Source organism: Phoca vitulina, unplaced genomic scaffold (assembly GCF_004348235.1).
Source record: "Phoca vitulina isolate PV1807 unplaced genomic scaffold, GSC_HSeal_1.0 scaffold8, whole genome shotgun sequence".
Lineage (NCBI taxonomy): Eukaryota > Metazoa > Chordata > Mammalia > Carnivora > Phocidae > Phoca > Phoca vitulina.
Genome location: NW_022589711.1, coordinates 57882339 through 57895247, shown reverse-complemented (window position 1 = coordinate 57895247; position 12909 = coordinate 57882339). Strand labels below are relative to the sequence as shown.

At 44.0% G+C, this 12909-nt stretch overlaps 1 protein-coding gene across 13 annotated transcripts in view; it reads left to right on the top strand.

Annotated features, from left to right (window-relative positions):
* Window positions 1-12909, top strand: part of MAP3K13 (mitogen-activated protein kinase kinase kinase 13) — a 165235-nt gene that overhangs the window by 145495 nt on the left and 6831 nt on the right. For all 13 annotated transcript variants that reach the window (XM_032406986.1, XM_032406985.1, XM_032406984.1 and 10 more), the window contains 4 exons: window positions 622-738; window positions 1438-1575; window positions 5969-6755; window positions 10451-10521. In XM_032406986.1, the coding sequence (XP_032262877.1) occupies window positions 622-738; window positions 1438-1575; window positions 5969-6755; window positions 10451-10521 (1113 nt within the window). The remainder of the gene's footprint in view (window positions 1-621; window positions 739-1437; window positions 1576-5968; window positions 6756-10450; window positions 10522-12909) is intronic.

The window sequence follows — 12909 nt, the reverse complement described above, 5'->3', positions numbered from 1 at the left end:
TTTGTCCCACTGTCCCATCCACTCCCTGTAACTTTGTTATCCTCCTTTAATATATCTCTGCAGCCAGCGCTCCTGGAGCCATGCTCTTTCTTCCTTCGGTGCCTGTCCTAGGTGATGTGGAAGGCAGCGCTTTATAAGATGTAGTTCCTGGTCTCAAGATGCTTATGACTGTTTGAGGGGTACAAAATGTAGCCATAGATACCCATCGTATTAGGCAGGATCTGTGCCGTAGATAAGTACGGGGCCAGGGGGTCAGCCTTAATTGCATATTTCCATGAACATGAGTATATTATACTGTATTCTTATTAAGGTATTGTCAATGCCTCACAGACAAAGGCTACACATTATACACAAATCACAATCTGATTTTTATCTGTGCCTCCCTCTGGCTATTCTGTATGGCTGGATGTGGCCCCTAAGGATAAACCAAGGGAAAGCTTGGTTGCCCATCTCCTACTCCATCTTGTCCGAGTCATTACATCAGACAAGGGATCCTTAAATTTAGACAGCCCTCAGACAAATGCTTTTGAGATAAACCATCCTGGTTCTTATTTCATTAGAACTGTTCTTTGTTCTCCCCCAAGGTAGTCAGCTTCGCTGATCCTCTCTTTTCTTTGATAGGCATGCTCTGGATATTCGTGAACACTATGAGAGAAAACTTGAGCGGGCTAATAATTTATACATGGAACTGAGTGCTATTATGCTGCAGCTAGAAATGCGGGAGAAGGAGCTCATTAAGTATGTATCCAGACTTCTGTCTGTTGTTCCTGAGTCGGGTCTATCAATCAGCCCAAATACTGTTCCACCATGTTGGTACTACTGAAACCTAAAATGGCAGATACTTTATTCACTCACCCAGCATTCCTTAAGGGATGTGCTGTGCCCAGGTCCCTTCCTCGGTGAAGTTTCAGTTGGGTGGAGTTGCTGTAGAATTTGTTATAGAGGAATGAGCATTTGACCAACATTTGCAACTTCACCCTGCCAAAGGGCTCCAGGAAGGGAGTCCTCATCTCAAGAAATCTCAAGAAAAGCTTGGTGTGGATGAGGGGGAGGCTTTTGCCCCCTGGGGAAATAAGGTGGCTGAGGAAAGTGGTTTAAGGGATTCTTGACAATGACAGGAGACCCCGGTCGGTGGTCCCGACCAAAACAATAACTGAAAATAAGTAGGTCTTCTACTGTGTCTCTCATGAGGTATGTTGGGGGAGGGAAGGTCAACCCCTGAGTGCACCAGAGAGTGGAAGAGCACAGTGAAGTCAGATTAGTTGAATTGAGCATCTTTTTTTTTTCCTTTTAACCTGAATTGTAGTGTTGTTATTCAAATAGTGTGTATCTGTTAAGGGTGACCAGAATCTGTGAGTGGAATTAGCCTGTGAAAACTTCCTGCCCATCTTTTCTGTCTGCCGTGACTGAGCTGTGGCTCTTCCTTTCATTCCGCAGGCGTGAGCAAGCAGTGGAAAAGAAGTATCCTGGAACCTACAAACGACACCCCGTCCGTCCAATAATCCACCCCAATGCCATGGAGAAACTCATGAAGAGGAAAGGCACGCCTCATAAATCAGGGATGCAGACCAAACGGTGAGACACCTGGGCCAACCTGACATTCAGAGAAATGGGAAAATATCCCCCAAAATACATTATCCCGTGATGGTGTGTCCACTCTGTAGCTCATCACGGGCACCCTTGCCTCTAGATAAAACAGAGTAGGAAAGTAAGAGGATGTGTCATGAACTCTAGGAATCTAGTTTTTACTCTCTGAGACGTACATATTTATTGTCTTAGCATGGCATAGGGAAAAGAAAAATAAACTGAGGGCCAGGCGGACGTGGATTCAAATCCCAGCTCTGCCTATTATTACAAGCTGTATGATGTGGGCCGTGTCACTTGACCTCTTTCAGCCCCATGGGTAAAATGGCATAATGATCACACATGAGATTTCTTTTTCTCCTTTTGACTCCTAGTGCACAGAATTGGGTTAATCATAATTCTTGTTTTATGCGACATTGATCCACGAGTGTCCCACTTTTACTTACTCATTTAGTTAGTTCTTTTTAATAATGTAATAAGTGCCTGTAAATCCACTGCCAAAAAACAAAAGCAGGGGCTCTGATAATTACCTGTACCTAACCATGTAGGGCCCCTCATTGTATTCCTGCATGGGATTTCTGCGAAGTTTAAATAAGAGAAATGTGAAATCACCTTACAAATCACAGGTGCTAAAAAATGAGTTTTTGTATAGTTAAAAAAAAAAAAAGGAAGATTACCCTTTCCTTTACAATGCATTTTCCTTATACTAGTTTAATATTAGAATGCTCTTCCAGTCAGTTTTTATTACCAGGCTCTACTAGATGCCCATTCCTCCCAAATAGTGGAGAGTGGATTCTATTCTAGCCAAGTTAATGTAAAGGAAAGAAATGTCCCTAAAACCTGGGGTGTAGACCCAATGGTCTACTGTAAAATGCAGTAAGAATAAAGGTCACGACAAAATGCAAACAAAGAATGTATTTTAAGGCTTCCAGAATGGCAGCCATACTACCATAGCATGACTAATATAAATCTAAACTACTAAAGAGTAATTATATGGATTAATTCCAGTTTTGCTTTTACTTCCCACCCCCGATCACCTTCTAGTCAAGTTCTGAGAAATTGCAGATGGCACCTGGCAAAACCCTCTGAGGATCCCAACACCTCTTTCTTTTAATGTCTTAATTGGAGACTGAGTTCACCTGCTGGCTCCTCCCTGCATTCTGCTACAGTTAAAACTAAGAGCTTTGGAGGAGAAAATAGTACTGTTTCATTTTTCCAAATGTGAGCTCATGTTTACTTTTACTGTTGGCTGTGAGGAATATGTTTGGGAGAGTTTGCCATCACCAGCAGATGCTTAGTGGACAAGCTGACTGAACTCATGCAGGAAGACAATCTGGAATGGGTCTTTGAGCTACAAAGAGTTCTGCTCTCAGTTGATTGGCCCCTGGAGGATGTCAGTTACAGATTATTTGGACAGTCCAGTGATTAAGTCAGAAGTCCAGTGACCTGGGAGGAGATCAGAGAGGGAAAACCATCCACCATCCTTTGGCCTAGGTGTAAATGTGGGTTCAGCTGGGGACTAAAAAGAAGAGAATCAGACTCAATTATGGATCCACAAAGCCTGTTACAAGTGAGTGTAATCCAATACAATAGTCTAAATACTCATAATAATAAGGAGAGGCTTGGAATGGGGCAAGAACTATTCCTTAATGTCAAAAGACTTGAGTGCCAGTTAGGAGTTCTGCCGTTTACTTCCTTTGTGATGGACACAAGCCAATTAACCTCTCGATCCCTCAGTGCCTTTATCTGTAAAATGAATATTGGAAAAATGAATAGTAGGAAATAAGTGTTTTATATACTGTAAAGTGCTTTGTCAACTGTGAAGTGCTGTATCATTGTTATTCTGTGATTTTTGCACTGCCAGGTTCAATAAAAGCAGCCTTCACCTGACTTAGGACACTTTCACCGCAACCCTCTTCTAGATCCCACCATAGCTAGTCGCTGTGTAAGTAGATGCCCCTAACTGGGCCTCAGAGGGCTCTCTTGCCTCAATAAAAGCCCCAGGACCTCCTCAGTCCACAGACTTTCTGTGGCACAAGGTGGCCAGCTGACCACAGAACCATGAATCTGAGACAGGAAGATGCTCACAGCAGCACAATACTCTGCCCACCTTGTCATAGACCAGTATTACCTGGGACTTCTGTGCTCAGACAAGCCTTTAACTGTTCTCCCAAAAAAAGAAGGAAAACACATCTCCTACAGCCTCATGCTGGCTCATCTCCTATTCACATGTGGTCCTCATTTCAGCACCACATGAGAGTGTGTTAGAAATGCAGACTCTTGGGCCCCATCTTAGACCTGACCGACTCAACCATTTTAATAAGCCCCGAGTGATTTGTCGGCACCTTTAACCTTGTCCTCTGAATCTCCAATAAGCCAGTCTGGGGATTAGGAGAGACTTCTTGTCTGGATTCTGCTGGTAATGCACTGTGAGACCATGAGCCACCTTGGGTTTCGGTTTCCTCATCACATAAGGTAGAGGTGGGACTATATCTGTGGTTTTCAAGCAAGGTCTGGGACACCCTAGGGCTTGCAGAGAGATGTCAGGGATTATTGCAGAAGTCGAGAGGACAAGGAGGGGGAGCCCAGCAAGGAGGGGCTTCTGCTCTCCCCTCCCCCCAACTGTCCCACTATATCTGGGGCAGGGGCAGGGGGGGGACTATGAGATATAATTGACATATTATATTAGTTTGGAGTGTACAACATAACCTCTCAATATACATATATATTATGAAATAATTACCACGATAAGTCTAGTTAACATCCATTCATCACCACAAATAGTTATATATATTTTTTCTTGTGATAAGAACTTTTGAGATGTCTTAGAGACTTTCAGATATACCACGTGGTACAGCTGACTCTTGAACGACACAGGTTTGAGCTGCACAGTTCCACTGACATGTGAATTTTTTGCAATACAGTACCATAAATGTATTTTCTCTTATGATTTTCTTAACATTTTCTTTTCTCTAGCTTACTTGAAGAATACAGAATATAATACATATAATATACAAAATATGTATTAATCGACTGTTTATGTTACCAATAAGGCAGCTGGTCAACAGTAGGCTATTTTTAAGTTTTTTTAGAGTCAAAAGTTATACCTGGATTTTTGACCAAGATTATACTTGGTCCAAGTATAATCCAAGTTATACTTGGATTTTTTACCCAAGGGGCAACTGTACTATTAGCTATAGTCTCCAGGCTGTACATTACATCCCTGGACTCAGATATTTTATAACTGCAAGTTTATACCTTTTGACCCTCTTCCTTCATTTCACCCATTCCCCCACCCCCCACTTCTGGCAACCACCAATCTGTTCTCTTACTATATCTATTTTATATACTGAGTTTCTCATAATTCATTTGAGAAAGGCATCTGTTGTTAAAAAAAAAAAAAAAAAAAAAAGTCTGGGTCCTTCAGCTCTGTAATCTGAAGATTCGTGTCTGTTTGGTTCCAAAGAAGGAAGGCAGTAGTGGTGCTCTCTGGTGTCCTCGAGTCTCCACCTGTACCGGTCCCTCGGTTCAGAAGCCATTTATTGTTTGCCTGTGCACCCTGAAATCAGTGTGTGCTCTGGCTCGCTCTTGCACATGATCTGCATGGCCAGCCCAGGGAGCACTCGACAGCAGGACTAGGAGAGGAGCCGGGACCATGCCAGACCACTCCTCACAAGCCCTTCTCTTGATGGCTCTGTCCAACCTCCTAGGCTCTGTACTGTTTCCCTCTCCTCAGTCCCCACCCCATTTCCCCACTTCCTTAAACATGGTTGAGTACTGAGTGTGAGCAAGGCTCCCTGCTAGTGTCCTTCCCATACACAGATGGATGGACAGAGTCCCAGACCTCAAGCAGACCATGTCTAGACCAAAGTCCCTGAATTTGGCCTCTTGCCTAATTAACCTGAGGTTTCCTTCTCTTGTGCCAGATCCCTGTGATTTGTGATCTTCTGTGGGATCCCTCTAGATCCATCATCGGACAGATTCCTGATCGTGGGCAAACCTTTGCCTCTGCCTTGGCATGTTGGCACCGGGCTGATAGCTGAGGTTATAAGGAAGAGATCTAGAAACCTGTAGGGTAGAATTAGACTGTAAAGGGGATTGGGTACCTCAGCTAGTGAGGCACAGAATAAAATCCAGAAGGAATGAAGGAACCATAGGTGGACATCTAGGTTGTTTCTAATTTTCTGCTATTTTAAACTAGAGTATATAACATAACGTCCTGGAAACACACATCTTCATGCGCATCTGTCATCTCCGTCGGATAAATCTCTGCATACGTGCCTCCTGTTTCAAGGGGTGTGTGTATTTTAAGGTTTGGGTTACATTTCCCCCAACTTGCATGTGTTTTCATCTGTTTAAAACGAAATCTTTCCTTCCCTCCCAGGCCAGATCTGCTGAGATCTGAAGGTATCCCCAGTGTGGAGGTGGCTCCCACTGCTTCCCCTTTGTCCGGAAGTCCCAAAATGTCCACCTCAAGCAGCAAGAGCCGCTACCGGAGCAAACCACGCCACCGCCGAGGGAATAGCAGAGGCAGCCATGGTGACTTCGCAGGGATCTTGAAAAACCAGCCAGCGCAGGAAAATTCACCGCATCCCACTTACCTACACCACGCTCCGTCCCAGTACCCTTCTCCCCATCACCATCATCCTCCGCAGCGGCAGTACCAGCAAGCCCCTCCTGCCGTGTCTCAGAGTCACCATCCCAGACTCAATATGCACGGACAGGACATTGCGACCTGCGCCAACAACCTGAGATATTTTGGCCCAGCAGCAGCCCTGAGGAGCCCACTCAGCAACCATGCTCAAAGACAGATGCCTGGCTCCAGCCCTGATCTCATCTCCACGGCCATGGCAGCAGATTGCTGGAGAAGCTCTGAGCCCGACGAGGGCCCAGCCGGCCCCTGGGGCTGTTGTCAGGCTGAGCCTTATGAGCCCTGCCTCCAGTGCAGGCCAGAACAGTGTGGGTCCCTAGACATACCCTCTGCTGAGCCAGTGGGGAGGAGCCCCGACCTTTTCAAGTCACCAGCACACAATCCCCTCTCGGAAGATGCCCAAGGTTCCGAGGAAATGGAAGAAAATGAATTCAAAGGCTGTAGGTCTGCGTCATCCCTTGGCATCCCTCATCACATCACCCCCACAATGCTACCTCGAAACACAAGGCCCCTGCAAAAGGTAAGCTGTAATGACAGCCTCAGCACGGGATGTCAGAGCCCGTCATGTTGTGCGCGTTAGAAAACCTGCATTGTGCGTCTATTTTGTAAAAGGAAGAGATGACAAAAGCATGAACAGAGGTTTCTTTGACTTTCAATAATCTCTCGCCCCACTGCTTAAGGGATAGATTAGAGACTGTGCTTTAGGAACTACTGAACCAGAGGACCGATTCAAATGTATCTAATTTAGAAATAGATAAATAACCATATACTAAGGATATGTAATCAAAACTAGAACTACCCTAGCCTAGTCCTGATGGATGTTGCAAGAAGGAAGGATCCCATTATAAAACAAGTTTGAAAAACATAGTATTCTCTGTCCCCTCTTGGAGATTCCTAGTGCACATCGACAAATCCTAGGCTTTAAAAAATCATATGGTTCCTTGTTTAATCCAGCATTTCCCTCACCTATTTGGCCGTAATGGCTTTAAAAATAACATCTATTAATATCCCATGGAATTAGCTTTCTTCACAATGTATTTTGGATGGGTGCCTGGCTGGCTCACTCGGCAGAGCATGTGACTCTCGAGCTTGGGGTCATGAGTTCAAGCCCCACGTTGGGTGTGGAGCTTACTTAAGAAAAAATAAAAGATTTTTAAAAACCAATATATTTTGGAAAACACTGCCTTTATGAATAACCATCATGACCCAGTGAGGTCTCCATCACTGAAACCTGTTCCTCTCCTCCTCACCCACTGGCTGCCTAGGGTTTATGAGCTTGGAGGCAATCTACCATAGTGAACCTGGCAGCCAGAGAGATCTGAGTTCAAAGCAAGGCTCTTCCACTTAGAACCTCTGTGAACATTGGTGTCCTTGTCTATAAATGGGGCGCATAGTGGACGCTGCCTCATTGGTTGATGTGAAGATTAAGTGAGTTAATACATATAAAGCACTTAGAACAGGACCTGGCATGTAACAACCTTCCAAAAATGTTAGCTCATCTTGCTAATGAGTTAAAAATAAGATTATGTGTGAAAAGTGTTTAGTACAGCGCAAACACCCACTCAGTTCTCAGCATTGCTTCATCTCATCAGCATTCATCAGGAGTGCAGTTGAAGGAATGAAAGGGTCTAAAATGTAAATTAGTATGTTTCAGTCAACTAGACATTTAAAAGAAGTTGACATACCTGTCAGGATGGCTAGAATCAAAAAGACAAGAAATAACAAGTTGGAGAGGATGTGGAGAAAAGGGAACTCGTGTGCACTGTTGGTGGGAATGCAAACTGGTGCAGCCACTGTGGAAAACAGTATGGAGGTTCCACAAAAAATTAAAAATAGAAATACCATGTGATCCAGTAATTTCACTTCTGGGTATTTACCCAAAGAAAACAAAATAACTAATTAGGAAAAATATATGCACCTCTGTGTTTATTACAGTATTGTTTACAATGGCCAAGATATGGAAACAACCGTCAATGGATGAATGGATAAAGAAGATGTGGTGTGTGTGTGTGTGTGTGTGTGTGTGTGTGTGTATACATACATTCATACATATATACAATGGGATATACTCATCCATAAAAAAGAATGAAATCTTGCCATTCATGACAACATGGATGGACCTATAGGGTATTATGCTAAGCAAAATAAGTCAGAAAAAGACCAGTACCATATCATTCACTTACAGGTGGAATCTAAAAAAAACAAAACAAATGAACAAACACAAAGACCCAGAAATAGATTCATAAATATGAAAAACAAATTAGTAGTTGCCAAAGGGGAGGAGGGTGGGGGAATGGGTGAAATAGGTAAAGGGGATTAAGAGGTTCAAACTCCCAGTTACAAAATAACTCACAAGGGGTGAAGAGTAAAGCATAGGGAATATAGTCAATAACGTTGTAATAACTGTGTAAGGTAACAGATGATAACTGTATTTATTTTGGCAAGCAGAGAATAATATATACAATTGTTGAATCACTACGTTACACACCTGAAACTAATATAATACTGTAAATCAACTATACTTCAATTAAAAAAAAAAAGTTGAGGCTCCGAGCTACTGTCTCAGAACTGTGTTTCTTCCCCTACATACAGTGCTGCTGCTGACAAAGCATTCCCAGAGATTACATTGTGTTTTGGGTGGTGAATTTGGGTTCATCTGTTCTCTGCTCCCCCCACCCCTATATGGCCAGTAACGTGTATTTTTTTGGTAACAACTTTATTGAGATATAACTCACGTATCATAAAGTTCTCCCATTAAATGTACCACTCAGTTCTTTTATTCACAGTTATGCAGTCATCACCAATTTTAGAATATTTTCATCATCCTAAAAAGAAACCCTGTACCTTTTAGCAGTCATCCCAGTCCACTCTTGAGTAACATGTATCTTTGAACCATCCTGATGCCATTTTGATGCATCTCTGTGGCATCAGACTCTGTGGGCTGGCAGCCCAGGGAGCACACACCCTATACATTTGGCCTCATTGGAAAAGTACTCCCACAAGGCAATTCAACTTCTCTTGACCGAGATCCACTTCCACGGTGCCTCGGGTAAATGTTCATCTTGGCAGTCAATATAACCCCATGCCTGTCCTTTCTACTCAAAAAAGCATATCAGAATACAAATGGATAAGAGTGATGGTATATTAAAACTGACTTTAAAAGTAAATTATCCTCAACCTTTGGTATAATTACTTGGACCCAGTTACCCACCTCACAATGGATGGTACTAATCCAGTGCATCATGATTCTGTGGGTAAGGACAGTTGATTTTAAGTTTGGCTTTTCTTATGTTCTTGAAGAGAGATGGACTCTTCCCGGTGAAGGAAGATCATCTTCTCAGACAAGACACTTACTCAGCCTTCCAGATCAACCACAGAGCCCTGGCAATCCCAAGGCCTCAGATATCCCAACCAGAGCTCCCCCATCCTTACCAACATGCTGACTCCATAATGCACTACGCACCTGTTTTGTATTCATGGTGAAATGAGAAATACGGTACAAGATATGGTTTGACCCTCAAATAATGTATGCCTTAGCAGTGCAAATGAGCATAGTAACTATAATATTAGTGAAAAGGTGATTGGTACATAGAAGGGAAAAAGTAGTTTTTGGGTTTTGAAGAACTGAAAGAGCACTTCTTGGTGGAGTCCCTATGTCAGGGCCTGGAACCATGAATGACAATGATTACAAGAGACTGCCCCCAAATCCAAGACCTTCTCTCTAGTTTCCCCTCCCCATCACTCACCTTGGATAGTCTCATGGAGTCCTTACCTACTGGAGGGCAAAACTCATTTACTCGGTTCTGTGTGTCTTCCAGCATCTAGGACAGACCCTGTCCTCGTGGACACCGAGGAAAGGTTGCTGAATGAAAGTATCTATGTTTATTTTTTTTAAGATTTTATTTGAGAGAGAGAGCACAATCAGGGGGAGTGGCAGGTAGAGGGAGAAGCAGACTCCCCGCTGAGCAGGGAGCCCAATGTGGGGCTCGATCCCAGGACCCTGGGATCCTGACCTGAGCTGAAGGCAGATGCTTAACTGACTGAGCCACCCAGGCTCCCCTGAAAATATATATGTTTAAAGATGACACTCAGCAAACTGCTATTCAGTGCCTTCTGATTATAATTAAATCTTTTACAAGGAGTGTGTGTGTGAGAGAGAGAGAGAGAGAAAGAGAGACAGATTGAGATAAAACTCTTTCTCCTTGTTCTCCTCAGAGTGGAGATGACTCCTCTGAAGAGGAAGAAGGGGAAGTAGATAGTGAAGTTGAATTTCCACGAAGACAGAGGTAAAACCAACAAACACATGTACTGCTTTCCGGGTAATGGGGAAAATCCTGAGTTTGGCATACCTCCTGTTCAGTCATAGGTCACCTTCGAACAACCACCTTATCGGGAGATTCGAATTCACCATTCCTGTTTTCCCATTGCCACATTTTGGCCGCTCACTATGCATGGCGGATCCTAGTTCATCAGAATTCATTTCTTAGGAACTTCAAGATAAGGAACATAAATTCGAATTCAGGGTTACAATTGAGAATGGAGTGGGCATTTTATGAGAGATGGCCATGCTGTTTTGTGGATAATTTGATGAGTTTCTGGTGTACCTTCCTGTATTAGTCTCTGGCTGCTCTAATAAAATACCACAGGCTGGTGGCTTAAATAATGGGAATTTATCTTTCACAGTTCTGGAGGCTGGGAAGTCCAAGATCGGGGTTCCTGGTGAGGACTCTCTTCCTAGCTTGCAGACAGCAGCCTTCTTGCTGTGTCCTTACAGGGCTGGTGTGGGGGGAGAGGGGTGGTATGGAAGAGAGGGGTGCGGAAGGGAAGGGAAGGGAAGAGATCTTCCTCTTATAAGGTCACAGTCCCATGGGATTATGGCTGCACCCTTATGATCTCATTTGACTTTAATTACCTCCTAAGAACCTATGTCCAGATTCAGTCACACTAGGGGTAGGGCTTCAACATATGAATTGGGGTGGGGGAGGTGGTGGACACAATTCAGGCCATAGTACTCTCCATGCCTTTGGATAGTATGCCTCAAGTTAAGTATAGTTAATTAGGTTGAGTTGTCCTTCAGCCCAGCCTTAAAAATAGCTTCCTGCCTAGCCAGAAAGAATAATTTTGCTGGTAGGATTAAATTTAAGAAGGACCACATCCCCCTACTTCTAGAAGAAGAGCTGCCTTCATGTAGGAGTAGGGAAGCTAGTTTTCCTCCAAGAAAGCCTTTTCTGTGAGTACACGGTCTGTTCTTGAAGAGTAAAGCTCTAAGAACCCTCCAGGAAGGCTTGTGTACCTGCCCAGAAACAGGAATTCTCTGCAAACCAAGAGACTCCTTTGGTAAATTGTATTCTGGGTCCCCACACTGCACAAAAATGAAATCTGTTCTCATCCCCTGAGCTACTCTTGCCACATTGCTATTGCTACCTTATTATCTCCTTGGTTTCTCCTACGCAGTGAGATTGGATCCCAGTAAAATGTCTTTTCATTCTCTGAACTCACTCTACTGACATCACAGTTACATTACTTCCAGCTTTGTTCTCATGACACACCATGAACTCAGCCCACTTAATGGCTTCCTGCCCTTAGCTGCAAATTACATGTATGTTTTTACTGCATGGTTTTGCTTTTCATATTATAACATTTTTCTCGCTATCTCCTTTCTGTTACCAGCCTTGAGATGTTGTATGAATCCTACTTTAATTTCCCTTTCCCACATGGGCTCTTTTCAGGTGTCCTTGATTCCCCCCCCCCCCGACCACCACCACTCCCAACCTCAGCCTATCACCTGGCCTGGTCAGTGGCAAGCCTCAGATCATATGCCATCAAAATCACTTTGTACTGAGAGATACAGAAAGATCAGACAATGACAGAGGAAAAAGGCAGTCTTCTTTTATTATTTGTTTTGAAACCAACGTAAGCTAACAGCATTCTTATTTACTAGTCTACTTATAAACAACGGGAAAGAAATGAACTTTTGCAAATTATCCCGCCCCCTGCCTGCCCCCCACAGATTTGGCCTCATCTGAGCTAAACTCACGTGTTAACTGGAATGAGCCATTAACTGACGAGGCAGTGCCCCCAGCTGCAGGGTGAATGTTCCTTCCAAGCTCATCCCCACTGGGGGTCAGCTGACAGGGCAAAGGCACTTGGCCTTTCAGGGCTGCCATGCCCAATAGGCAACGCAGCTGGGGTTGAGGGAGAGGTAGAGAATGACACGGAGCGGGCTTTGAGTAGACCCAGCCCAAGCTGCAGCTCTGCCTTCTCAGGTGATGTGGCCTGGAACAAGCCACTTTCCTTCTCTGGCTCCAGTTTTATGTCTGGGAAATGAGTTAGGCCAAGAATCTCCCAAGACTCTCTTACGTGTAAGAATCTCAGAGGTCTGTGCATAAGAAGCAGGACGGCTCCACACCATGCGTGCGTGTGCACACCGTGACCCAACCGGCTGAGGTTTTCAAAGACCAGTGGTAGCCATCGGCTTTGGAATATAGTGTTTAGCCACATAAACATACAAACCAAATGAAAAGGGCGAGTCACATTTCCTTCTCCTTTGCTTTAAAATTAAATAGTGTCCATCTATCTGTATTTGAATCTCCCTCAGGGGTCGGGAGAAACCGAGATGACCTCTTGGCGAGGCTGTGATTGACAGGCAAGGGAAGCGAGGCTGTGATTGACAG